At 55.5% G+C, this 24,946-nt stretch overlaps 8 protein-coding genes and 2 non-coding genes across 10 annotated transcripts in view; 4 read left to right on the top strand and 6 right to left on the bottom strand.

The window, feature by feature from the left end:
- Positions 1-401: 401 nt before the first annotated feature.
- On the top strand, positions 402-3,485 carry P884DRAFT_225773 (major facilitator superfamily domain-containing protein). The gene is made up of 10 exons (XM_069439626.1): positions 402-720; positions 853-1,008; positions 1,195-1,463; positions 1,664-1,749; positions 1,837-1,976; positions 2,050-2,179; positions 2,257-2,353; positions 2,442-2,711; positions 2,907-2,991; positions 3,064-3,485. The coding sequence occupies exons 1-10, from the start codon at positions 572-574 to the stop codon at positions 3,179-3,181; spliced, it is 1,500 nt and encodes a 499-aa protein (XP_069296922.1). The 5' UTR covers positions 402-571; the 3' UTR covers positions 3,182-3,485.
- On the bottom strand, positions 3,349-3,430 carry P884DRAFT_t112. The gene has a single exon. It is a non-coding gene; the product is annotated as a tRNA-Ser (tRNA).
- Positions 3,486-3,538: 53 nt separating the features above from the next.
- Positions 3,539-3,612, bottom strand: P884DRAFT_t111. Its single transcript has one exon. It is a non-coding gene; the product is annotated as a tRNA-Val (tRNA).
- Positions 3,613-4,281: 669 nt separating this feature from the next.
- On the top strand, positions 4,282-5,000 carry P884DRAFT_260830 (uncharacterized protein). The gene has a single exon (XM_069441499.1). The coding sequence runs from the start codon at positions 4,400-4,402 to the stop codon at positions 4,730-4,732; it is 333 nt and encodes a 110-aa protein (XP_069296921.1). The 5' UTR covers positions 4,282-4,399; the 3' UTR covers positions 4,733-5,000.
- Positions 5,001-5,925: 925 nt separating this feature from the next.
- P884DRAFT_330424 (amino acid permease-domain-containing protein) lies at positions 5,926-8,248 on the bottom strand. The gene is made up of 3 exons (XM_069445686.1): positions 6,641-8,248; positions 6,406-6,517; positions 5,926-6,328 (listed from the first exon to the last, which is right to left on the bottom strand). The coding sequence occupies exons 1-3, from the start codon at positions 8,124-8,126 to the stop codon at positions 6,148-6,150; spliced, it is 1,779 nt and encodes a 592-aa protein (XP_069296920.1). The 5' UTR covers positions 8,127-8,248; the 3' UTR covers positions 5,926-6,147.
- Positions 8,249-9,174: 926 nt separating this feature from the next.
- On the bottom strand, positions 9,175-10,233 carry P884DRAFT_166539 (uncharacterized protein; the record flags this gene model as incomplete). The annotated part of the gene is made up of 1 exon (XM_069437285.1): positions 9,175-10,233. A coding segment is annotated over one exon (1,059 nt), but the record flags the coding sequence as incomplete, so codon positions are not given.
- Positions 10,234-14,942: 4,709 nt separating this feature from the next.
- Positions 14,943-16,092, top strand: P884DRAFT_32916 (Alpha/beta hydrolase family-domain-containing protein). The gene has a single exon (XM_069445623.1). It carries the CDS (start codon positions 15,026-15,028, stop codon positions 15,971-15,973), a length of 948 nt encoding a protein of 315 aa, XP_069296918.1. The 5' UTR covers positions 14,943-15,025; the 3' UTR covers positions 15,974-16,092.
- A 1,907-nt stretch (positions 16,093-17,999) lies between these two features.
- Positions 18,000-18,783, bottom strand: P884DRAFT_300598 (uncharacterized protein; the record flags this gene model as incomplete). The annotated part of the gene is made up of 2 exons (XM_069444786.1): positions 18,000-18,024; positions 18,104-18,783. The coding sequence occupies 2 exons, from the start codon at positions 18,781-18,783 to the stop codon at positions 18,000-18,002; spliced, it is 705 nt and encodes a 234-aa protein (XP_069296917.1).
- Positions 18,784-19,406: 623 nt separating this feature from the next.
- On the bottom strand, positions 19,407-20,626 carry P884DRAFT_260825 (uncharacterized protein). Its single transcript, XM_069441498.1, has 2 exons — positions 20,539-20,626; positions 19,407-20,378 (listed from the first exon to the last, which is right to left on the bottom strand). Exons 1-2 carry the CDS (start codon positions 20,589-20,591, stop codon positions 19,811-19,813), a joined length of 621 nt encoding a protein of 206 aa, XP_069296916.1. The 5' UTR covers positions 20,592-20,626; the 3' UTR covers positions 19,407-19,810.
- Positions 20,627-23,567: 2,941 nt separating this feature from the next.
- The window catches only part of P884DRAFT_202373 (permease family-domain-containing protein), a gene marked incomplete at both ends in the record, with an annotated part of 2,012 nt that continues 633 nt past the window's right edge, over positions 23,568-24,946 (top strand). Inside the window, 2 exons of the mRNA XM_069438420.1 lie at positions 23,568-24,396; positions 24,491-24,944. Of these exons, the coding sequence (XP_069296915.1) occupies positions 23,568-24,396; positions 24,491-24,944 (1,283 nt within the window). The remainder of the gene's footprint in view (positions 24,397-24,490; positions 24,945-24,946) is intronic.

Raw genomic sequence — 24,946 nt, 5'->3', positions numbered from 1 at the left:
ATAATGCTACAAGCATTCATCCAGGTAGCGATTGCCCGCATCTGGTCTTTCAGGGGTGATATTTTGTAGTGTGGTGTTCGGATTTATTCGCACTCCTTTTTCCGTATGTAAGGCACAACAAGCAGGAGACGGCCCGGCGGTGGTCATGTCTCGGTTCGGTACCCGGTTGCGGGCTCGGCCTGCAAACAACACTACTTGTAGTATAGATCAGCAGGCGATGGGACACACAGTGGTTAACACTTTCAGCTACACTACTATACTAGGCAGGTGGTTGGCTAGGCTGCATCTGCACCTCTCGACTTTTCGTCACGGGTTCTGGGAATCCAACCAACAGTAAGGACTAGTGAATGCAACCCTGGTGTTGGTAGTTGTTATCCGGTTGCTCACTTCACCTTTCTCAGCTACTTACATCAATCGACTCTGCCCGAACAAAACATCTCGACAATTGCAATCTTGTCTCGGAACCCGGGAACCCGAGTCGCTCAACCCTCACACACGACAACCAAACAAACATTCATCGCCGTTCACTCGTCCTTCTCAGGGCTTCCAGCTGCATCCGATTATTTAAAAAATGTCGGCCACGCATTCCCCCGAGCACGACAAAGAGAAGGGCGAGAGCGAGCATGCGCCCTCGCCTCAGGTTGGCTTCGTCTCCAACGCAGAGACCTTCGCCAACGAAGCGCGCCTAACCAGGCGCATTCTCTTCAAGACCGACACAAGGTGAATGACCCTCTTCCATGGTTATCATCTCATCATCTCTCCCTCTACGTGTTTACATGCTCATAATTGATCCGAATGATCCTCCTCGGCCCGGCCTTCTTCGACGCTAACCTCCACCAAACACGCACGCAGGATCATCCCCATCCTCTCTCTCCTCTTCCTCTGCTCCTTTCTCGACCGCACCAATGTCGGCAACGCCCGCATCCTCGGCCTCGAGGACGACCTGGGCATCACCAACCTGCAGTACAACCAAGGTCTGGCCGTCTTCTACGCGACCTACATCGCCAGGTACTGCTATCTCTCCCTCCCCCTCTCACCCCCCCCACCCCCACCCCACCGTCTCTCCTTTGAACGCCAAGCACCGCGTGATTGATGCCTTTGTGCGTGACGATTACTCTTGGGATAACCTATTGTTGAATCTGATGATTTCTGATCTGATGATTTCTGACGCGCGTGAGGCGACGACGACCCCAGCGAGATCCCGTCCAACTTGATCCTCAAGGCGATGACCCCGACCGTCTGGCTGCCCGTGCTGACCGCCCTCTGGGGCATCATCACCATGTGCCTGGGCTTCGTCCGCAACTTCGCCAGCTTCTTCGCCGTCCGCGCCGTGCTCGGCCTCGCCGAGGGCGGCCTGCTCCCGGGCATCGTCCTCTACCTCTCCGGCATGTACACCCGCCGCGAGATGGCCCTGCGCATCGGCGTCTTCTACACGGCCGCCTCGCTGTCCGGCGCTTTTGGCGGTGCGTTTGTTTTGCGTTCTTTCTTTCTTTCTCTCTCACTTTTCATTTCCTTCATTTCATCTTGCTCTTTCTTTCTTTCTTTTTTCGTTCCTTTTTTGTTTTGGAAAGGGGGTTTAGAAACGTTCACAAGCGTCGCACTCGTTGGAATCGTCCTGGGGTCCCGCTCTTGTGTGCATGTACTGACGACCGTCTGGATGTAGGACTGCTGGCTCGGGGCTTGTCGGCCATTGGCCCGAGGGGAGGGCTGGAAGGATGGCGCTGGATACTCATCATCGAGGGGCTAATTGTAAGTCTTCTTGGAGTCTTCTTGATAACAGGGACCCAAATGTAGGAGAAAATGGGAGAAGTAAGTGCTAACTAACTGCGGATTAAGACGGTCTTTGCCGCGGCCATGGCGTACCTACTTCTCCCGACGAGCATCGCCACGGCGTCCTATCTCAATGAGGAGGAAAAGTCCTTCGCGCTGCGTCGTCTGCAGGGGCTTACCCCTTCCGCTCGCGATGACAGGTTTGAGTAAGTGGCTGACCGAACGATATTGGCCCACACACAACGGTGCCGCCCGAGTACTGACTTCGATGTTGCGCAGCCCGGTCCGGGAGCGCGAGGAAGAGTTCAAGTGGTCCGAGGTGCGCCGCGGTATCTTCAACATACAGGTCTGGCTCTCGGCAACTGCCTACTTCGCCATCCTCTCCGGCCTGTACAGTTTCGGCTTGTTTGTCAGTAGCCGGCCCCCCTTTCCCATCTCCCAAGTTGCTTGTCCTCGCACATAAACTAACGATGCGTCCGCTCTCAGCTCCCAACCATCGTTGAAGACCTTAATATCACTGAGGGGCCCAATGAGACCCAGCTCTGGACCGTTATACCCTACGCGGTGGCGACCCCGATCACGGGTAAGTCACCCGCATCGCATCCCCCAACCAAAATCAGAAACCGGAGCCAGAAACTAACCACGGAGGAACCATGCTCCGAACCAAAAAGTCTTTGTCGCCATGCTATCCGACCGCCTCAACCGGCGGGGCACGCTCATGCTGACGACGTTGCCCATCTCCATCGTCGGCTACGCGGTCATCGCAAACGTGATTTCGGCCAGGGTTCGCTTCGCCATGACCTGCCTCATGGCCATCGGCATGTACGCCAGCGTGCCCTGCGTGCTGGTCTGGAACTCGAACAACTCGGCCGGCCACTACAAGCGCGCCACCACCTCGGCTCTGCAGTTGGCCGTTGCCAACTGCGGCGGCTTCGTCGCCAGTACGTCATGTTTTCTTTTTCACCGTTACCTTCTTCTTTTATTACGATGCCTAGTCCTGTCGCTGCTGTTGCTGTTGGCTGTTGCTTTAGCAATTCGTTCTTGGCACCCGTTTCTCTTCTACCCACGGCGGATAAGACGGAATTCAAACAAGGGCTCGACTTAATTAGACCAGAGACTGACAAGAAGATGCGCAGCTTTTATTTACCCCAGCAAGGATAAGCCACTCTATCATAAGGGCCACACTATCGTCCTGGGACTGCTGGTTTATGCCTGGTTTGCGTAAGTCTGGCCGTCCTGTTTCCCTCTTCTTTTTCCCCGCAGTGGCCGGGTTTGCTGACATAGAGACCACAGCATCTTGGCCAACGTCCTGTGGTGCGCCAAAATCAATAAAGACAAGAGGGATGGCAAGTACGCGCAGTACGAAGGCAGCGGAGACGATCGGGATCCAAAGTTCAAAATGGTTCTGTAAGGTTTTGGTATGAATTGGTGTGCTTGTGTGTAAAGCGCATTGAAAACGCGGCCGCTAGTAGGCCTTGTCGGGAAGCAAACAAAAATCTACGTTCTTTAATAAACCAGGTGACTTTATCTCTCGGGACAGAGAACGTACACTTAGAGAGCCCAAGAGGACAAAAGATTCGACGCGAGCCGGATTTGAACCGACGCCTCCGAAGAGATGAGATTTCGAGTCTCACGCTTTAGACCACTCAGCCATCGCGCCTTGTGAAGGAAGCTGCGTATTTGCGGGGTTGATAAGCACGGAGACAGCAAAGGTGGGGTCGGAAAAATATGTGGCAAAACGATGCCAGAAATCTGGCAAAAGATGAGCTGATCCGATCCAGGTTCGAACTGGAGACCTTCAGTGTGTTAGACTGACGTGATAACCAACTACACCATCGGACCTATGCTTGCTCCTTCTTAGCAGTCTGTCCCGCCCTCTATGGTATCTTACAGGGGTAACGAAAACATTGCAAACAGCTTCCTTTCAGAGTAACCAATCGATCCGGGACAGCATATATACGCTCTAATGAGAATGACTAAAATCAACTTACCATCCGATCATATCACAAACCGACGACAGCTATGGGTGGACTTGAAGTAAACCCGTCTCGGAGCCGGTCCTGGCGTCCGGCCCAAGGCAGGTGCCCCGCATCCCGGCCGCCGCAAATGGGCTGCCGGGGGGCGGAACCACCAATCGCGGGCAGCTGTGCCAGGTTCGGGCTTACGACCCGACCCGCACAGGGACGGCTTTTTTTTTGCCGTGCGCGCGCCGCGGCCGCTGCAGGCGACCGCACAGCGTCGCAGCTCGGAACAGTAGCCGAACGAGGCCTGGTTCCCTCCCTGATTCTCCCGCTGGCACAGCTGCGGCGTGCTGAGCGGCTCGGCAGTTCGGCGGCTAAATTGCCGCCAGCCAGCCACACACACCCCCCTGAAACACGAAGTCTGGGCTGACAACCGCCCGGTTCGATGTCGGGGGGGCCAGCGGGCCCAGCATGCTCGCGTCACGCGGAGAGTATCGGGTTTGTTTGACGTCTTGGACGTTTTGTCTCTCGCCATGTGCATCTTGCTGGCCGTCATGATTGCCCCTCCGACGGCCTTCTCGCAACAGGGCGCTTCCAGACCACACATACGGCAATCGCGGTTCTGTTGTCTTCTGAAAACACCGCTGGGCTCTGGCTATAAGTAACGGATGTGCTCATCTCCGTCCCTCTGCCTTTGTTTTTTTTTTCTATCCATCCACATCCCACACTCGCTCATATCCCGGGTCCCCACCCTGGGTTCCTTGTCGCTCTTTTCCAGTCCTGATCCCAGCCAGGGGCACTTCCACTCTTTTTTGTATGCACTGTACATACATACACACACTTCGTTCTTACCGACCTACTCTACTCTCGCGTATATTAGTTCCATGCCGCTATCTTCTCCGCGCACGACACCCGCTCTCAGCCGCTCTTCTCATATTTACACGTTCGTTGATCACGGCAAATTGCATTGCTCAGCGTCGTCGATTCGGGAAGGCGGATAATTATTAATTACGGTCGTTTTCTTTGAGGTGCCAGGCCTGGATGCTGTACATTCTTGGGAGTCTGTTTGGATCACTTTCCATCCCTCTCTCGTTTACTTCTTGATTTTTCCGCTCTCGCTACGAGTATTACGACAGTCACTCATTCTCTGCGGTATTGCTACGCTCGCTCGCGCACCAACTGAACAGAACCACCCGCTCACGCTCTCTTCACTGCCGATTTACGCTGCCTTCCGGCCCCCGACTCAAGTCGCTCATTTCACCCATAATAACCCGTCGGCTTCTCTGCCATTCCTTTCAATTACCAAAGTTTTGGTCGCTCTTTTTTCGCCGCACTTTTCACAGTCACTCCGTCAACCATTAATTCATATTCCTCGGTGGTCTCAGCTCAACTCGGATCTGAATCCACAGATCCCGAACCACTTCCGTCCACCGGCTCCTCTCGGCTCAGGCTGCTTCCGACACTCCTTCTCTTCATTGAGCCGCTTGACATTCGAACTCGCTCTCTTTCCATATCCTTCGAGTCGATCTCTTCACATCTATCACTCCAGTTCGTTCGGACCACGCTCTTTCGGCTGCCCCATCCCTTCCAGTGCAGTCGCTCATGACGTCGATCGACCGCTCCCTTCGTCAATCCGGGGAGGGCAACGACTGACAGACGCGAAACAAATTCTTTCTTCGCTCGTCCCCTTCAAGCGCACCGTCCGTTCGTTTGCATGCCGTTGCGCCTCACAGACGCTGTCGCTGGTTTATTAATTAATAGCCCGCAGCAAAGCCATGCTCCCATTTGAGCTCGCATTCTGTCAGCAACCGGTCCTGCCATATCATCGTGCATGGTTTCAACTCGGGTATTATAGACCAGGTTTATCAGGGGCGTTTAGAGGGCCTGGCACTAGAATGTTGGTTAGATTTTCTCTGCTTTGTTATAGAATGATTGATTTGCTTTATTACGGGCCTCGGGGCTACGAGATACCCTATTTCCGACTCTGTACATTCGGTAATACAATCTTTACTAGTGTGTTAAGGGTTTCAGAATTACTCCCATGCCATTCATGCTCAGTCCTCGATTGAAACACCAAACGTGCATGATCCTTGTGGCTTTCTCTGCTGATCTTAGGCAGATTCCAAGCCTCAGCAACTTGATATGAAAAAAAAAAAATGCTTATCCTAAAAACTTGGTTCAATGAATAAGCTATAGACGACACATCAGTGGACCGGAACAGATGATGCGCTGGCAGTCTTGGCCTCGAGACTCAGAGGATAACAAGCCTCTACTCGTATCTACTGATTAGCATCGGCATCTCATGCACTCAGCGCCGGCGACATTAGAGCGTGGGTATGCATAACCGCTCGTATCGAGAGTCGGTGCCACTCTGGGTTTACGTGTGGGCGGCTGACGCGATGTTCTACTGGCGACTCTAATCCCATATCCAGCTTATTGCTCTTATCCAACCGCTCTTCTTGCTCAGTGTTTGCTCCGGGTAGTAGTCGTCTGCCCGGGCTAGGGCATCCCGAAGAGGTATCTCGTCCAGCGACACAATCTTGGTCTTCTTGAAAACTTTCCAAAACAGGAAGGCAGTAAGCATGATAGGGATGTCCCTGGTTGATGCGAGCGAGCAAGTTAGCACAACAATCAAGTCATCGCCCGCGCACCTTCGAGTGGAAATCTAACTTACAAGTACGACGAGACGAACTGTGCAGAGTCCCAGTTACCCCTGGTGAAAACGGAGAAACCGCTGGTGAGAAGGATGATGACGCACATGAACAGCCCGGCGGGCGAGGAGTACTCTTTCATCAACTGTCAGCTGGTAGTCCTGCCAATTCCCAAAAGAGAAAAGAAGAAAAGGACGAATGGAAGGGGAGAGAGGAAAAAGAAAAAAGAGAGAGAGAGAGAACAAGAAAAGAACGTACTTGTCCACCAGTTGTGCCACGGTAGCCGACTTGGGTCGATGCCCTGCCTGTTCAGAGCTTGCAACAAGCGGATGTGATTGAACAGAATCGAGGACCAGGAAAAGAGCACTCCGGCCGCCGTCAGCGAGACCAACCACCAGAAGACGGTGATGGCGGCCTCAGACAGGCTCATGAAGCTGAGGAACATGAAGGCCGTGAACAGCAGGACGCACACGTAGGGCGTGCCCCACGGAGTGGTCCGGAGGAAGATGCCGGGGGCCTGTCTTTTGACCGCCAGGCCGTACAGGACTCGGGTGCCGGCGAGCAAGGCCTGGTTGGAGGCGGACCAGGCCGAGGTGATGACGACGGCGTTAACCACGGACGGGATGGCGGATATGCCGGCCTGCGAGGCGGCAATGACGAAGGGGCTCTGGGCGACGGTGCTGCCGGAGCCGTCGAGACGGTCGTCGGTGCTGGGGACGAGCATGCCGACGACGAGGACGGCCAGCATGTAGAAGAGGACGATGCGGACGAAGACGCGCTTGCAGGCGCGCGGGATCGCCTCGCGCGGGTTCGTCGTCTCGGCGGCTGCCATGGCAAGCGACTCGACGCCGGCGAACGAGAAGACGGCGCCCGTCATGACGGCCCAGAAGCCGAGGAACTTGCCCCAGCCGCCCGTGGCGATGTACTCGACAAAGGGCCCCGGGTCTTTCCAGTAGCGGAACCCGATCCGCTCCGTGCCGGGGACGCCGCCGAGGTTGATGACGAGCCCGAGGATGATGAGGAAGATGACGAGCAGGATCTTGACGAGGGCGAAGACGAACTCGACCTCGCCAAAGACGCGCACGAAGGCGAGGCCGACGCCGGCGGTCAGGACGACGAAGACGATGATGATCCAGGCAGCGCTGACGTCCTCCCACCAATAGCGCACGAGGACGACGACGGCGGTGGCCTCGCTCGGGATGCTCAGAAGGTTGCCGTAGACCAGGTTCCAGCCGATGGCGAAGCCCCAGGCCGGGTCGACGAGGGCCTCGGCGTGGCGCACAAAGGAGCCCGTGACGGGCATCAGGGCGGCCACCTCGCCGAGCGCGAACTGCACCGCGCACACCACCAGGCCGATGACGGCATAGCCCAGCAGCGCCCCGAGCGGCCCGCCCCGCTGCACCGCCCCGCCCAGGCCCAGGAACAGGCCCGTCCCAATCGACCCGGCGATCCCCAGCATTGAGAGGTGCCGCTGGGCAAGCCCTCGGCGAAGGCGGGCGGCTTCCACCGCCGTGGGAGCCGTGTCGGCATTGTTTTCGATCCCGGGAATGGTGGGGGACTCGCCATGGGGCCCTCCGGCGCCGTGGTTGGCCGATGGCGTCGTCAGACTGATGGTGGTGTAGTTGAGCACGGCGCCCGTCTTGAGGTGCGTCGATGAGGTTGGCGACGGTGCGAAGGCGCCGGCGGCTTCCGGGTCGGCGTCCGGATCGGTGGCGGGGGCGCCGCTGCCTTGTGACGGAGCCATTGCTGTTTGTTGTGGATTGCCAATTAATATTAATGAAACAGAAACCGACGCGAAACTTGTCTGCCTCGGCTCGGTCCGTTCCTGACGAGTGTGACTTCACAAGCTAAAATATTGCCCAAGAGCTGTTGATCACCCTCGGTGGCCAAGAAAAAGAAAAGAAAAAAAAATGAATGAAAACAATGAGAGGAAAGTGCCGTCGGACATGTCAGCTAGCAGTTGTGCTGTTGACGCAATGCAACATTGGGATTTCGTGCAGGGTCAGATCCACTTGGCGAAGCTTAGAACGGCAAGTTCAATCCAGCCCGCTGATAAGAGCTGCCAGAAGAGGCGTAGTTACCCTACAAGGACGGATTCGGAGTTCGTACTTACTGATTACAGGGAGCTTGTCTAAAGACAAGTCTGCTAGTGATTCAAAGTTATGCTACAGCAGAAGAAAAGATTCTTCCCCCCCAAAAAAGGTTATAATTAAATCAACCCAAAGCAAGTAATCTTACTTGATTCTCGGCTCGTCAAGGAAGAAAGAAACATTGCAGAATTAAGTTTTACTCTTTCTCTTTCTTTCCTCTCCCTTTTCTTATTTGTAATTACCTTTCTTTTGCCATCACAAATCCGTACGGAAGAGTTTGCGGGTTTACGGGATTGAGGCAGCAGGCGCCGACACTTGCAAGGACAAGTGTACATTAATTATGGATGATTAATTGGTTAGGTACTAAAGATGCGAGCGCAGCACAGGGAACGGAATCCAATCCATACAGGCACCTACCTACCTACCTCCTGCTTCGTAGCTCTCATGTCGTATTGCAGAATATCACGTCATCGGTATACCAAGAGTCTTCCACTTCTTTTCTTTTCTTTTTTTTGACGTCTTATAACCATGGTCTGGGCTAGGTAACATGCGCTGCTGCGAGGGATAAAGGGAGAGAGAAAAGAGGCTCAGATGCTATATACAGGTCGTTCAGGTGGCCATTACGGTCATGCTCGATGCTGAGGGATACTAGCGGTAAAAAGCATGCTCTCCAGTCACTTAGTTTCCGGTTTCGGCCTCATCACCGTTTTCACTCTCGCTGCTGCTGCTGCTGCTGCTGCTGCTGCTGCTGCTGCTCCTGTTGCTGTTGTCGTTGGCGGCGTTGCCTGCACGGTTCCTCCCAGTCCTCCCTCTGCTGCGCCCGGTACCATTTCCAGTCCCAGTCCCGGTGCCGTTGCCAGTGCCATTGTTATTGCCGCCAGCGGCACCACCGGTCGGGGTCGGGGTCGGGGTAGCCCCGCCCGCGTCGATCACGGTGGGCGTCAGCGTCGGGAAGTTGGCCAGCGTGGTGGACAGCTTGAGGATGGCCTCGACGGCGGCGCGGTTCTGCTCCGCCTCGGTGCCCCCGGCGATGCGGTTCGCCTCGACAGCGGCCGGCAGGGCCGCCTGGTTGCTGGCCACCTCAAAGTTGATCTTGTCCAGGGTGTCCTCGGTCTTGACATCGGAGGGCCGATTGGCGGCCGGGAGCGGGGTGTTGTCGGTCTGCTGGACGGCGAAGCAGCCACCGAAGGGTCCCGCCTGGGCGTTGTTGCGGCAGCGGACGGTGCAGACATTGCCGGTCGAGGCGCCGAAGCAGTTGAGATTGTCGGGCAGGGCGACGGTGATGTTGAAGTCCTTGGCCTGGACCTGCGACAGCCCGTTGGAGCCGGGCACGTTGTTGGTCACGGTCAGGTTGTGGGTGAAGACGCCCGTGTTGCTGCTCTCGTCCAAGTCGCAAAAGTAGGGGCCCGCACCGTCGGCGTTGACCTGGTGTATCGTGACCTGCAGCTGAGTGCCCGCCTTGACCTGGGTCACGGCCCTGGCCGCGAGCGCGTTCTCGGTCGCCTCGCCCACGTCGATGTTGCCCGTGAGCTTAGTGCGGCCGCAGCTGTTGACCGTACCGGCCGCGATCTCGGCGTCGCGGATGATGGTCGTGTCCATCTGGCACGGGTTGATGGTGGTGCAGTTGCGTGCGATCGCATCGTTGACCTGGAACCCCACCGACGGCGGCGACCCGGCCTCTCCCTGCGCGGCCAGGATCACCCCGTGCGCGCTGGCCAGGGTTGCGAGAGCCGCCAGCGGTGGTACGAGCTGGGCGAGCATGGCGGAGACGTCGAAAAAAAAATCGAAAAGGAAACAAGATGGGTTTGGTGCCTGACCAGGAGAGAGAAGACAAAATCCGAAGCAGGGAGATTCGGAGAAGAATGAATAAATCAGGCCCAGCCTGCTACAGAAAGAAAAGAAATCAAGAGAATGAGCAAAGGGCTCAGCAGTGCGCAATCTCTGTATGATGATTGTTGGTGTATTAAGAGGGGGATGAGCAACGCTGCGTGTCCCCCTCTTTATAGTCGAACTCTCATCCCATGACTTTTGATACCATTCTCGAATTGCGTTTTAGCTAGATGGGTAAGGCAAGCACGGAGTTGGTGGTCTGTACCCTTCGAGATCTGAGCGACAGCGGCTGGCGACTCCAAGGAGGCGTTTCATGCCCACCATGTATTCAGCGAGTCGCAGCGACGTGGACGACGTGTGACGGTATTTCGGACACCGGGTTGCATCGAAATCCCCCCTTCCCGGGTTTCACTTAGATGGAGTCTGGAAAACTCGAACGTTCGCCGTGGCCCTGGCGCGTAGTCGGGTCGCGAGATCAGGCCGGCATCGTCCGATATCGTGACGATTGATCCACTCAGGGGTTGTTCCTTGTCGAAAAGCAAAAGCGACACCGCAATTGCCCGCCAGCAATTGCACCTTGAGTATGGGTATTCTGACTTTCCTCTTCGCCGGCCCACACACTGCAAAACTGTTAAAACTGTTTGAACTGTTTGATACCTGACCCTTCAATGCACTCGGCACCCAAGCGTTGATGGTTATTCCCGGAAACCCCCCGAGGCTCTTATCGGAGATGAGATCAGCTCGCCCGTCCCATTCCGTTTCGGTATAAAGATGTTTTCGTAGAGAGTACCGGATAAGGAAGGCTTCGCGTCAGGTAATTACTTCTAGATCGATCCCTCGCACTTGACTACCGAGATTCACCAGGTAGCTAGATACCTAATCAGGTAAGTGAACTTACTACCAGCACAATGATGAATCCTTCACAGGTCCCTTCCAGATGTGTTTTGCAAGGAGCATAAGATAGTACCTTACTATGTGCATGTGCATGGATCTCGTAACTGCCGATCTAGCCACTGGTTTCCGGACGACTGGCTCCGCTGCCAAGAGAAGGAAGTGTTTCATCATCATATACTTAGCAGTGTTCTGCCTTATCGCACCCTTTCGAAAACGCTTCGAATTACCAAAAACGACACTCTCCTTCTTCCAGGCTGGCCCCCTACATCTGAGGTAGACGCTCGGTTGAAACCGAAGTCTACGTAGAGATGGTAATTATCGCCCGAGCCGTGACATAACGAACGACGAACGAGCCGATCTGGCCCGGAGTGGCACGGGATACACTATACTCCATCCTCCGTATTTAAATCAGTCAATCAGTCCGTCTCAAGGTTCAGGCGGCTCACGGCTCCGGCTTTGGGCCTTTGGTAACGGGGTAGGTTCAGGATATCTCAAAAGGTACAGTGAAGTGGAGAAATGAAAGCAAAAGCTCCCTTGATCATTTGATGCATCCTCTCCTCCCCTCTTGCTGTTCGCAACATCCTGTCGTCCGACGACGCTCTACTGCCATCACGACCCATAACAAAGCTTTGGGCGCGCGAAAGCACCAGTGACGCGCAATGCCTGCCTCTCTCTTAAGCCAGTCAGAATGACCGACTTTTTGGAGCGCCTTCTGCCGCCCTGGAAGGACACAGTCACAACTACTATCCGCATACCCATTCCGCCCTCTGCGCAGAACGAAATGGAAGAGAAATTCTTGCGACGGCTATGAAGCGTGAGTCTTCTACTGTCCTTTTACTTGGTCCCTTTATGTCGTCGCTCGCGTCGCGCAATAACCCACCCTTCCCACGGCCCGCTGCTGACATTCCCAAGACTCTCTTTCTAAAAAGGACGCCGACGAGGGCTTCGACCTGGTTGTGCGGAAGCGTGTCTTCCCCTTCGCGACGACGGAGATCAAGACGAAGCAATCCGTCACTCCGGATCAGCTATGGGCCGCCGAGATGGCGGCCACTCGGATCTCCACTGCCTCTGCTGGATATGGGGCCGTGCTGGTCGGTAGCATTCTCGCCACGGGCCTCGCTGTTTAGTTCACGGGAAGCCGCGAGGTTGCCAGGAACGCTTTCGTCAGTGAGTTTTATCCCCTCCTCGCGCACGATCCCATCTTTATTTACTGATCATTCCTACTTGTAGTGCACACAAAGCGCAATTAGCATCACGGTATCCCAAGTCATCAGAAACTCCGTCACCATCGTTATAACGAGCAGCTCAGTGCAAGGGAGCACTCTCAAGACTCAGGGTCAGCTTGGTCATGCTTGTGGAGAAACCTGCCAGGTGCGCCGTGACCATTTCGCAGCCCTATTCTGCTCGCCTGTGCCGGAACTAACATCTAGACTTCTGCCAGCCTTCTGATGGTTTCTTATAGCACCGTCGATGGTACCTGTGCGAGGGATATGATGGGATTGAGGTGGGGACAGAACTTTCCGTGCAGAATTCGGTGGGGGATTTCTCGGACGGAGAACACCTACGACCTGTTACTAGAGAAGGGGCTGTCCCAGATTGGTTGCCCCAAGGCAGGTTGAGAATACATACTCCTCTCCTCTGCAGGTTGGTGCTCTAGCTCCAGGCTGTGGCTGCCGAAGACATGTCGCTGTGCACTGATAGAGTGTGCATCATCCGCTCTCTCCCGTCTTTGACGCTCACTTTATCCTTTTGCATAATAAAGGACCAAAGCGCACCAGGTGTTCCTGGCGCCTCTTTAATCCATCACCAATCTCACCTCCAGGTCCGCCGGACCCATCATTTCTCAGACCGACCCGTTTTCCACACGGTTTCCACTGCTTTTCGGCAAGACGGCCATGGTAACTGAATACTCAAAACTCGGGCAATGTGAGCAGGAGCCAAAGGCCTCGAAAGAGGCAAGGCAGTGCAACTTCGTTTGAAAGCCTCTACCTGAGAGAAATAACAGGCGGGCTGGAACGGTGAGCCTGCATTTTAGACAACTATATAAATTGATTGAATAGTAACTGGGTAACAGACCCCCGACCAGACTGATAAATTGTGTAGGTAGTAACTAACAGAGAGTTTGTTATTCTCGTGCTCTTCCAACATGAGCGACCACTTAAATTTCTGCAGTGGACCCAGGCCCCACTCTCCACAACACATATTACATGAGAACAGCTGGAACTGGCCTTGGTGAGATTGAAGCGTCCACAAACCTCGAGGCACACAAGCATGAGCCTAAGGTAGCGTCTCAAACGCAGGTAGATATGGCCGGAGACGAAGGACCTAGTCCTGGGTTTGCCCAAGCCACCCGCGACTTTTCGAATTGGTTCCAGGCTCTGCCCGGAGCAACTTTTCACAACGAGTCTACCGCAATCGAGGACTTGAGAGGCCAAGGCCGAGGCCGAGGAATCAGTGAGTGGTCTTTTAAGAAGTTTTGTCATTTCTTTCTTTTCTTTTCCTGTTGTGCCTTTCTTTCCTTATCTTTTCGTTGCCTCATAGTTTATATCCCTTTCGGGTTAAGCCCGCCGGGCAGAATACATTGTGTGTGTGTGTGTGTGTATAGTTATATCGTCTAGTAGAATAGAGCAGCAGCCTATCATTTATAAAGTAGTCACTGTACAAAGCCTCAAAAGACAATATACGTAGCTTTGGTAAAAGTCTCATGCCACTAGGTAGCTTTTCCTTCTCTGTTTATCCCTTACCCTGAGGAATTTATCCTTATATTGACGTGCATAACGTGTATGATAAGCGAATGTCACAGATAAGCAAATGCCACACGGAATCGCCCTGACATGTCTTCTATCTTTCACCTCATCTTCCTTCACAACGCAATATGAGTCACAAAAACGACGAGGCTCAGGTGCAATTAACCCTCCTGGCAATGCAGAATGATCCGAATTTAAGCGCTCGAGCCGCTGGTAAGATCTACATCGCTAGTTTAGCAAGATCCCTATTATTATATTCTTTAGTGACTTCTTCCAGTTTGACCCTATTTGTCAGGCCAGCCTCCTCTTACTAGAGCCTAGGGATGGCGGCAGATAGAGACAGGAGAGCTCGGCAAAGTACCTGGCAGTATATAAGCTGTTCCTCTAGTTTATAACTATTGTCATCCTTCGTGAACAGGTTCGTACGGCCGGCTGTCTAAGGCTGCGGGGCTTCCTCTGGCATGTACGTAACGGCGATCAGACCGAGCTCGACTTCTAGCGGCTGTGCCACCGCCTCTATACCCTATCGTCTCGGACCTCTTTTATAGATGGCCTTAGAGGCATCTCATTTGACGGCGTCTGGCCGGTCTGTAGGGGGGTGTTATAAGCGGCCAATTGGCCCCACTACTCCAGACCAATACTACATGCCAAGACATCGTAGAATACACAAGATCCCGAAGTCCGCACCTACAGCAACGCTTTGTCTTCCTAACACGCGTCGTGAGGTCCTGGCGCAGATCAGGAGATAGGCTGATAGAGACTGCGAGAGACGGATATACTGGCTCAAGGACATGCTTGGCACGGGCAAGTCCACGATCGCGCCGACGGTCGCCCGCGAGTACAGTGACAAAAAGCGGCTCGGCGCGAGCTTCTTCTCGAGGGGGTCTGGAGAGGCAGAACCCACTAGACGTCTAGTGGGTCCTCCAACGCCTTTAAAGTTTTTCGCGCTCACAGCTTGAGTCACGTAACAAGGGCAACAAGCCTAATAACGCCCCTTTCACCACCTGGCACTTCATCCCCATCTTTCACGATATTTGACAATCTACCAGTTTCAGATTTGACAGCACCACTCAGCCCCAGAAATGTCGAATCTACCAACACTCGTGCTTGTGCACGGCGCCTGGCACCGGGCGTCGTGCTTCAACCCCATCACCAGTCTCCTGCAAGAGAAACACGGGCTGAAATGCATATCGGTGTCGCTCCCTTCAACCTCAGGGAGCCCCGAGGCCACCTTCAAGGATGACATCGATGTGGTCCAAGAAGCAATAGCCAGCGAAACGAGCGCCGGGCGCGACGTGGTCGTCATTGCCCACTCGTACGGCGGCATGGTTGGCAGCAGCGCCATCAAGGGTTTCGCGAAGAAGACGGGCTCAGCCCCCGACGTCGCGGGGCACGTCATCGGCCTCATCCTCATCGCCTCCGGCTGCAACCTGCCGGGACTCTCCTTCATGGACCCCTTCTTTGGTCACCCGCCCCCCTCCTGGCGCGTCAACAAGGAGACGGGATACGCCGAGCTCGTCGTCTCGCCGCGCGAGCTGTTCTATCACGACGTGCCCGCAGACGAGGCCGAGTACTGGGTCTCCCAGCTCACCACCCAGAGTCTCAAGGCCCTGTTCGAGGGCGGGGAACACTCGTATGCCGGCTGGAAGGACGTGCCCGTGTGGTACATTGGCACCATCGAGGACCGCGGTCTGCCGGTCGTGGCTCAGCGCCTCGGGATAGGCATGGCGAGGGCAATGGGCGGCGTCATCGAGCACAGGGAGATGCAGACGAGCCACTCGCCCTTCTTGAGCCAACCGGAGGAGACGGTGGGGATTATCCTGGAAGCGGTCGAGGCGTTTACCGGCAGGCCGGTGGAAGCCACGCCGACGAGCAGATCGCCACCCAAGGGGGTAACGGTACCCGCCGTCAGGCTCTGGCAGCCTCTCACGTGGTATCGGTTTGGCCTGCCGCTGTCCTTTGGCCGCTTGATGGGTGGGGGCTTTCTCTTCTTTGGGTGGTGTAGGAAGGTGTTTGGCGGCTCCAAGTAGGCTTGCTTGGGGTTCCAGTTCTGCGGCGCGTCTCATCTCTCTATTGTAGTTTTATTCCTGTCAAGCCGCCGACTCGCCTATCACAGTGCTACCGCCGTGCTGCGCGGCCGTATCTATCTCCTCGTCCAGCAAGTGCCGTTTCTGGCTGCTCATGTGCACAAGAGATACGACCACGCAAGAGAGAAGCTGTTTCAGGACGCGAATTCATGGTCGGCATTCTCGGAGATCCTCATAAGCATGCTCGAGGATCCGAACCTGGGGCACACCTTCCTCGTCATTGACGCGCTCGACGAATGCGTCACAGACCTGCCTCTATTCCTGGATTACATCGTCGCCAAATCACCCGTGTTTTCGCGTGTCAAGTGGATTGGTCTTAAGTCGCAATTGGCCGGATATCGAAAAGTAGCTAAAGATATATCTTGGCAACGGAAAGTGGGAGGAGACCGGTTGCTACGACGTTTCAGAACAGATGGGATAGGCTGACGGGTGGTGGAGTTGCACTAGGTAGTGGAAACGTATGTAGGCTTGATGCGGATTGGGCTCCCAAGGTTTGTATGCTGGCGGCTAACCGAGACGGTAATGATACTACTATAAGATTGCTTGCAGGTATAGTACCTGAGGTACTAGGCAGAGCTAACGAATACAAGCTTATACGCCGTGCTGACAGGTATAAATGCCTTCCTGAACAGGGCAACTGGGAAGGTAGAGCGGCACGGAGGCCTAGGTACACTAATTACGTACCTTTACGGATTATACTGATTATGCTATCCTGCGTATAACTTCCCCTAATTAATAATTGAACGCTTTCCTTGTACTAGTATGTTAGGTAGCTTAATTAGGTAATATGTTTAATTACACTGATAATTAAGACCTGAAGTATCCAAGGCATTCAGGCAATCAATCACTCTGTATGATTAATTATCACGTATCACCGCTCGCTGGCAGTTCAGGCCACCTACCCAGGCAATCTCGGGTGTTGGAGGTAAATTCAAAGTGCGTATCAATTACCTTCTGCGTATTTAGAGCCATCTCCTTCCTGAGCATAATAAATGCGGCCTCTCGTCGATTTGACTGTGTCCTTGAAAACTTTTCACCCGCTGTGGCTTGTACAAAGAAGAAGCGATTCCCTGGGCTTGATCTGTCGTTTGGGGAATACGGGTCGGCGCTGTAATTACAGCAAGGTGAGGCCGTGATATACGTATTATCTCTACTAATATCTCAGATCGCTCAGGCAACCCAATGATGCTCTGTGTCTCTGCAATGATTAGAAGTCGTGTGGGTGGTTTATTGACACTCACAGAAGCGGAATTTGACTTGCGCCGTAATATGTGATGGCCTTGCTGGTTCACGACTCGTGCCCCATTGTGAAGGGGAAAGGTGGCTAATACGCCCTTTCCCTCGTTCAACACATTACCCGCGCCAAGGCAAGCCACGGTTCAACCACCCTCCCCGCTTCGGCCTCGGTCCCCTTGCCGTGACCATTTCACGGGAGATACGCCGACGACGGAATCAAGGCCCGACCGCGTGACAGGTAATGCGAACTATTGATCGGCTCTCGAAGCAAAACGAGGACCTAAATCTTGGCTTCATGCCCCCCGCTGACGCGACCCTTCCCTGTCTTGCTGCTAAAGGGACATCCGAGATGCCTTCTCCGGGATAATAGGGTGGGCCCTGCTGTTCTCTGTTCCAACTTCTCTTCCGTCCAGCCCTCCCTTTGCCGGCGCATCTCCGTCCTCAGGCCCGTGACGACCAAACCCGCGCAGAAACTCTACCGAGCTGCGGCACCGAAGTGTGTACGGTAGGTAGGTACATACGTCCTCTCGGTGCCCGTAGACGCGCAACCCGTCCGTCCCCAAGCCCCATCATCTGGCGTCTACTTTCCCTAAGCTATCGAGATAAGTTTTCATAGTCTTCCCCCGGAGAGCCCGGCGTTACCGAGACCGCGGCCTCCGCGGAACCTCCGCGAGATAGTACAGAAGCAGCCACGTTAATATCGCCGCCGCCGCCGCCGCCGCCACAGCTACTGCTACTGCTGCTCATCCTTCGCAGCTCTCGGGGGCTTTTCTTTTTTTTTTCTTTTTTTTCGCTTGTGCTCAGCAACCCACTCTCATCCCCCCTTCTCCTCCCAACAATATCGCGCCGGCCCGCCTCCTCCTGACGATCCGCCGAAGGATGATGCTCGGCACCCTGGTCGGCGGCGAGTGGGAGGCGGCGGCGGCGGCGGCGAGACCCCGCGCCCGGCCGCGCGACTCGAGGCACCGCAGCGCTTCTGCTCGGTGTCTCGCGATGTGCTCCCGCTCGTGCTGCGCGTGTGCCTTCTGATGCTTGTGCTCCGGCGCCGGCTCGGCCCGACCGGCGGAAACGGCCGTCGGGATCGGAGTCGAGGTCGGAATCGGGGAAGGCGTAGGCGTAGGCGTATTAGGGGTCGTGGTCGACAACAACGATGGCGGCGGCGGGAGTGGCGGGAGTGGCGGGAGTGGCTTGTTCACGTCTATGGCCTTCGGTGTGCGGCGCTTCCGTATCGCGTGGCCAAAGGAGCTCCTCATCGTCCTCCGGTGTCTGCCGGTCTTGCTCTCGCAGGGAAGGGATGATGACGTTTGAGCACTATCTTTTTGTGGCCCCCCCAGTCGCCCGGACGGCCCGGGTTGGCGGCGGGCGCGATGTGCAGCAGGGTGGCCGATCTGTTCCAGGATCCGGGCGAGGGTCTGCCTGTTGAGCGATATGCGCTGGCGGAGGGCCACCGAGTCCCGGATCGGATACGCGAGCACGCGGACCTTGGGCTCCTCGGGCCGCGAGCATAGCGATCCCATCGTCGTCGGTATGGTTGGCAAGCTTAGGCTCTGCAGAGCGTGATATTCAACCCCGTTGCCGGCGATGACTTCGTGTGGCTACCATAGAAGATGAACGCGGCTGTGTAATGATTTTATTGACTTCTTTATGACCTTGAAGGTTTCCGGCATTGCAAAAAAGAATCACAACCTGAAGGCAACATATACCATTTCATGGTTCGATAGCCGTGACATTGGTCCGATTTCCAGGGGCATGTGGTCCTCCTTCCAGAGCAACTGACCATATCGTTCTTTGGGTCGCCAGTGTACGGTATAATTAGCTGCATGAACACTACCGACAAGTGATGAGATGATATATCACGCCGCGAGACCTTTCCCGTCGTTGGAATATCCCAGGTGACGGGATATGCATCACAGGTCTTGCTCAACAATGCATGTGTGCAAGTGCCGTCGCGAGGTCCTCGTAAATCACTCAAGAGTTGCGTGGGGGACTGCAAAACAGCCTGAGATCTTCTTGGACTCCTCTGGCGATCCTAGATTTGAAACGGTCTTAATCCTGTCTTCGGGCTGGCCTTAGCTTTTAGTAAATGAGTAGTAATTAATTAGCTCGTAGATCTTTGACATCGAATGCATTGCGCAAGAATCGCCGAGAAGTAAATGTAATTAATTATAGAACCACAAATTTCATACTCGCTTGCCGATATCATCAACATAGCTATCTACAATGTGTAGGTACAGATCCGTCAATATGGACGCGGGCCAGAATCAATCATTCAAGTCATGAAATCGTAACCTGGGCCTCCTCAGCCCTCCTCCCATTGCATCCTTTCCGTCCTTCTGAACGCTTTCCGTGACGTTACCGACAACCAGACCCCGATATATGCTCCAGCATAGATAGGCGATCGCAGAAACCGACCCTTCGGGCGGAAAAAAAAATAAAGGAACATAACCGCAACAAACCCTCCTTATCCCCCTTTATTCTTTCTTTTCCTTTTCTTCATTTCGTCCCTCCCCTTCTTTCCTCTCCTTCGCCTCTCTCGGACACGCCTCAGACATAAGCCCGATGATGCGAGTGCGAGCTCCGTCGGCTCCCGCCATGGCGGTGGCCGCTATGGCTGCGGTGGCGACTGCGGCTGCCGTGGCGGCTGTAGCTGCGGCGGCGCTCGCTCCGGGCGGCGTGGTCGCCGTGGATCCAGGCCAGCACGGCGGTGATGAAGAAGAAGATGGTGTTCATGATGCCCAGGGCGAAGCTGGCCTTGAGCATGGCGCACGTCTTGCTGACGCTGATCTCGGGCAGGCCGTAGTTGATGCGGGCGTTTCCGAAGATGCCGAGGCTGATGTCCGTGGGCGACCCCGGGCGGACCGAGGCGCAGTCGGTGCGGGCGACGAAGCGCAGGTAGTAGACGCCCGCGATCAGGGCGCCGACGAAGGCGAGGTCAACCACCGCCACGAAGTGCGCGTTGGCCGACGACCGGTGGTAGCTGAAGAGCGTGAAGATGGACCAGGCCAGCCCCAGCACCGAGACGATGAAGAGGATCAGGATGTGCGCCGGCGTCATGACGTTAGCATCCAGGTAGCCGTCCACGAACCAGGCGAGCATGCCCGTGATGGGGATCTGGGGGCGTCACAGTTAGTTTGATTCAACGTTTCAGTCATAATGAGGGTGTCCGATGGGATGGGATAAGACGGTGGCCGAGAGCGAGGAAGTGAGTGTAGGCGAGTGAGTGAAACGGGATGGGTGAGCAAGTGAGAAGAAGCAAGCGGGACGGGCGAACCAGCGTGACGATCTCGGCGAAGCGCCAAAAGGCGAACATAATTGCGAAGAACATGATGGCGAGTGTTGTCGGAGTGCGATCGGGTGTCGTCGCCGATTCGATAATTCGAGTTCTGATGTTGGAAAATAGCTGGAGTGTTGCGGAGGTTTCTCAAGCGAACTGGTTGGGTACGTTCCGTCGGGCGCCCAACAATCTCATCCGCCACAAAAGCTTCTCAGCGAAGATCCTTTGGCGCAGGAAGGGATTGGTTCCCAGCTTCGGAGTTCTCGGCTGTGCAACCAAGTGCCGCACGGAAGTGTATGATATGAGTGTGCTTCTCCTTGTTGCGGAAACGACGTTTTGAATCTCTCTCCCAATCGGCCGCTGCGTGCGTGGATGGTGCTATTCAATCCCCGCCCGTGGTTGACACAGGGTTGTCGAGCGGCAACCCGATCGTCTCGAAGAGAGAGATACTGTGATTTAGTAAAACGTGAGGTGCACCTTTTCCGGGGACTTCAGGGCCCTCGGAGCGTTTGCGCGCCGATTCGTCGTGTGGCAGACTGTCCCAGGAAGGCGGGCAAGCGGGGCCGTTGGCACAGGAACAAGCGCAGGTTCAGGCACCACGTTGCCAAGCCCAAGCGGAAACAGCGAGGATGCTTGCAGCGCGAAGCCGCAAACGAGGAACAGCGGAAGGTAGTTTGTCTTTGCGGTCAATCGCGAGGAAACGGTTTGCAGGATATTAGATTTTAGAAATTTAGATGGCTGGCAGACTTCATCAACTTTCCAAGAAAAGAAAATATGCAAAAAGACATAGAAATCGAAGGCTGCGCAAAGGGCGGATTCGGGGTTTCAACCAATCAGCGCTATAAATCAAAATCCGGATGGCTGGTCGACGCTGCACTGTCGCGGCGCTTCGATGGCTTGAATGCACGTGCTGCAGGGAAACCTGTGACTGCTTCCAACGTTCGTCGCTCTCGCCCTCATTGTCTTCTACCTTCACAATATAATTGCAGTTTAATGAATTGGCTGCCACGTACGACCATACCCACCAGAAAGCACGGCATCCCGTCCGCTCTGCCCTAGTTAAGCTGGTGAGGGTCCGGGTAGTAGTTGGGTCGGTGACGACCAGCGAATGCCGGATGTTGTACGTTTTTGCCCCGCTTTGATTTTTGATTTTTAGCTTTTGACCGGATTCTCTGGGATGCGAATGCAGGGAACAATAGCTGCGATATGAAGAGGCCGAACTGGGACGCCCTGTAATCCGTTGAGGATGCGGATGACTTGCAGCCCCAGTGGGGCGGGGAGGCAACCACAGGTTCTAGTAGGCCACTTGAGGCACCTCTTACCTTAACTGGTAATTACCGGACATGTTTACCTATGGGCAAAGCAGGATGTCTGGTATTGAGACTGTGCTTAATGTATCAAACATCAAGAGTATGCCCCCCCAAAAAAAAAAAATCTGGCATCAATCCCGAATCTGGTGGTGTTCGCCGTGTCACAGACATATAGACCGCATGTTTCGCCTCGCCGGCCTTACTGTTCACTCATTACACGCGCTCGGCTTCCCGAACCGGCTCGACAGTCTGCTAGGTGCCCCAGATTGTTTCCCGGTTCCAGTGAACTAACGGCTTTCCCATGGGAGGAGAGTAACCCCATGATTCCATCAGCGGCGCCAGCAGAGGGTCTGGACGCAGCCGAGCGAGAGATGCTGAGGAATGCACTGCTGCAGAGGGAGCATGTTCCGCATCAACCTCACCATCGTCAAGTTGAACACCGCTCTGCCGCCCCGAGCAGCGAAAGAGTCGTTCTGTACCGTGCGATGCGCATGGCAGCCCGGTGCGCGGCTGGGAGCGGCCGGGTGTGGTGGCTTTGAACTGGGACGCTAGATGGGCGGCTGCGCCCGACGACGGCCTGACAGTGTACGTACTGTAGTAACTATGTCCATACATATAATCCGTATACTGCGTAATTAGGTCATTATTGGAGGTTGCTTCAAGTACGGATTAGACTAGTGGTTCAGATTGTGTTGCATTGGCAGCACACGTCAGTGCGAACGCCTCGACTAATGATATTTGTGGCATGTACAAATCCGTCTCGCATGGGTGCGGCGCTTCCTCGATATTCGTGGTGATATCCGTATAATCCATGCCATTGAGGCTGTGGAGAATTTTGATCAAGATGCTGCGGTTGGGATCGCGCCCAGCAGCTAAGGCCCCACTAGCCTATCATTTTAGTGTTATCGCGATAAAACCGCTTATCACTCTGGCTCAAACGATTCACAACCGCAAAAGCCTTTTGCTCGCATTGGCGTTGTTCATCGTCCTTCGGTCATATCATCACCCTTCGGCCATATCATCACCCTTCGGCCATCTCCTATCGGTCTGGAGCGCTCTCCAGCTCCGGGGTCCGCAAGCACACCCCCACGCCCACGCGAGCGCAAAACATGGCGTGCATAACCGCCCCAGAATCGAGCCCTGCCGAGGAGGGCAAGGGCAACATGGGAACTAACTATTGAGTGGAGGGCTGTCTGAATTGGACATCCGAGCACCGTAATTCCCGGCAAAGGATCCTCGCCAGTGCACGAGAAGCGAAGCCGACATCCGGGAGGACAAAAGGGCAATGATGCTTGCCAGAGGAAGCACATCCTAACCCCTTCTGCAAACCACGAGCTGCGGAGGGTTCCACATTCACCTCTGGCTGCAACCCGCAACAGTGGGCCTGGTCATGATAAACCCGGAAACCAGCGATAAGCATGCAACAAGCCTTGTAAAGCTTTGCCATGCGGTTCGCGATTGAATAAAAGGCCATCGCCGGTGCCCGCCTCCGACTGCCTGGTAAGCGATCAACGGTCGGTGGGTGGACGGTTGAGCAGGTTTTCCGCACATACATACCCCTCAATCCCCATTTCCTCGAGTTTCCTTCGAGGTACTCTTTGTGGATTGGAGTCTCGGACCGGAGCGCACACAAAGCGTACCCTCCCTCCCGCGTCGTACTCCTCCCGGCCCGCCAGTCTAGAGTCCCGACTTCGGAACTCCGGTTTTTCTCACCACCATGGACGAAGACCAAGCACCGTCTCAGATCGTCCCGGAGCCGGCCCCGCGGCGGACTCTCGCCGACCGGCTTCGCGGCGTGAAGAAGACTTTTCTCACTAAGGAGGGCCTCATCGGCAACTACGACTATGCCTTCCTCTTCCGCCCAAACCTCCCCTTCACGAAGAAGGCGGACCAGCCGGCCCCCTTTTTTGGCCTGAACGACCGGATGCCCGTGTTGTTGGCCCTGATCCTCGGCTTCCAGCATGCCCTCGCCATGTTGGCCGGCATCATTACCCCGCCCATCATCATGGCCGGCTCCGGTGGCGTCAACCTCAGCTCCGAGCAGACACAGTACCTCGTGTCCACCTCCCTGATTGTGTCAGGCCTGCTGTCCGCCATCCAGATTACCCGCTTCCGCATCCTAAAGACGCCCTATTACATCGGCACCGGCCTCATCTCCGTGGTCGGCATCTCCTTCGCCATCATCCCCGTCGCCTCCGGCGCCTTCAGCCAGATGTACGCCAACGGCTTCTGCCCGACCGCCGAAGACGGCACCCCGCTGCCGTGCCCGGACGCCTATGGCGCCTTGCTCGGCACCTCGGCTGTCTGCTCGCTGCTCGAGATCCTCATCTCCTTCATGCCGCCCAAGGTCATCCTACGCGTCTTCCCGCCCATCGTGACCGGGCCGACCGTCATGCTGATCGGTATCAACCTGATCGAGTCCGGCTTCAAGAACTGGGCCGGCGGCTCAGGCCTCTGCTCCGAGGCAAACCCCTCCGAGTTTTTCGCTCGGTGCCCCGACATCACCGCGCCGCATGCCCTGCCCTGGGGCTCCGCCGAATATCTAGGTACGTTGAACCGCCGAGCATCATCGCCATCATCACCGTCATTCATCTTCCCTTCTTCCCGACGTATCAGACCAATGCTAATGCCGCCTATCAGGTCTCGGCTTCTCCGTGTTTGTCACCATCATCCTCTGCGAGCGCTTCGGGTCGCCCATCATGAAGTCGGTCAGCGTCGTCATCGGCCTGCTCACGGGCTGCATCATCGCCGCGGCCTGCGGCTACTTTGACCGCTCGGGCATTGACGAGGCCCCGGTCGTCTCCTTCATCTGGGTGCACACCTTCGAGCTGTCCGTCTACGGGCCCCTCGTGCTGCCCCTCATGGCCGTCTTCATCATCTGCGCCTGCGAGGCCATCGGCGACATCACGGCCACTTGCGACGTGTCTCGCATCGAGGTCGAGGGCAAGATCTACGAGAGCCGCATCCAGGGCGGCGTGCTGGCTGACGGCATCAACGGGCTGCTCGCCGCCCTTGGCACCATCACGCCCATGACGACTTTTGCCCAGAACAACGGCGTTATTGCCCTCACGCGTTGCGCTAACCGGTCCGCGGGGT

Source organism: Thermothelomyces heterothallicus (genome assembly GCF_042370625.1).
Source record: "Thermothelomyces heterothallicus CBS 202.75 unplaced genomic scaffold P884_scaffold_14, whole genome shotgun sequence".
Classification (NCBI taxonomy): domain Eukaryota; kingdom Fungi; phylum Ascomycota; class Sordariomycetes; order Sordariales; family Chaetomiaceae; genus Thermothelomyces; species Thermothelomyces heterothallicus.
The sequence above is the reverse complement of the archived record's forward strand: the minus strand, read 5'-3'. Positions and strand labels throughout refer to the sequence as shown.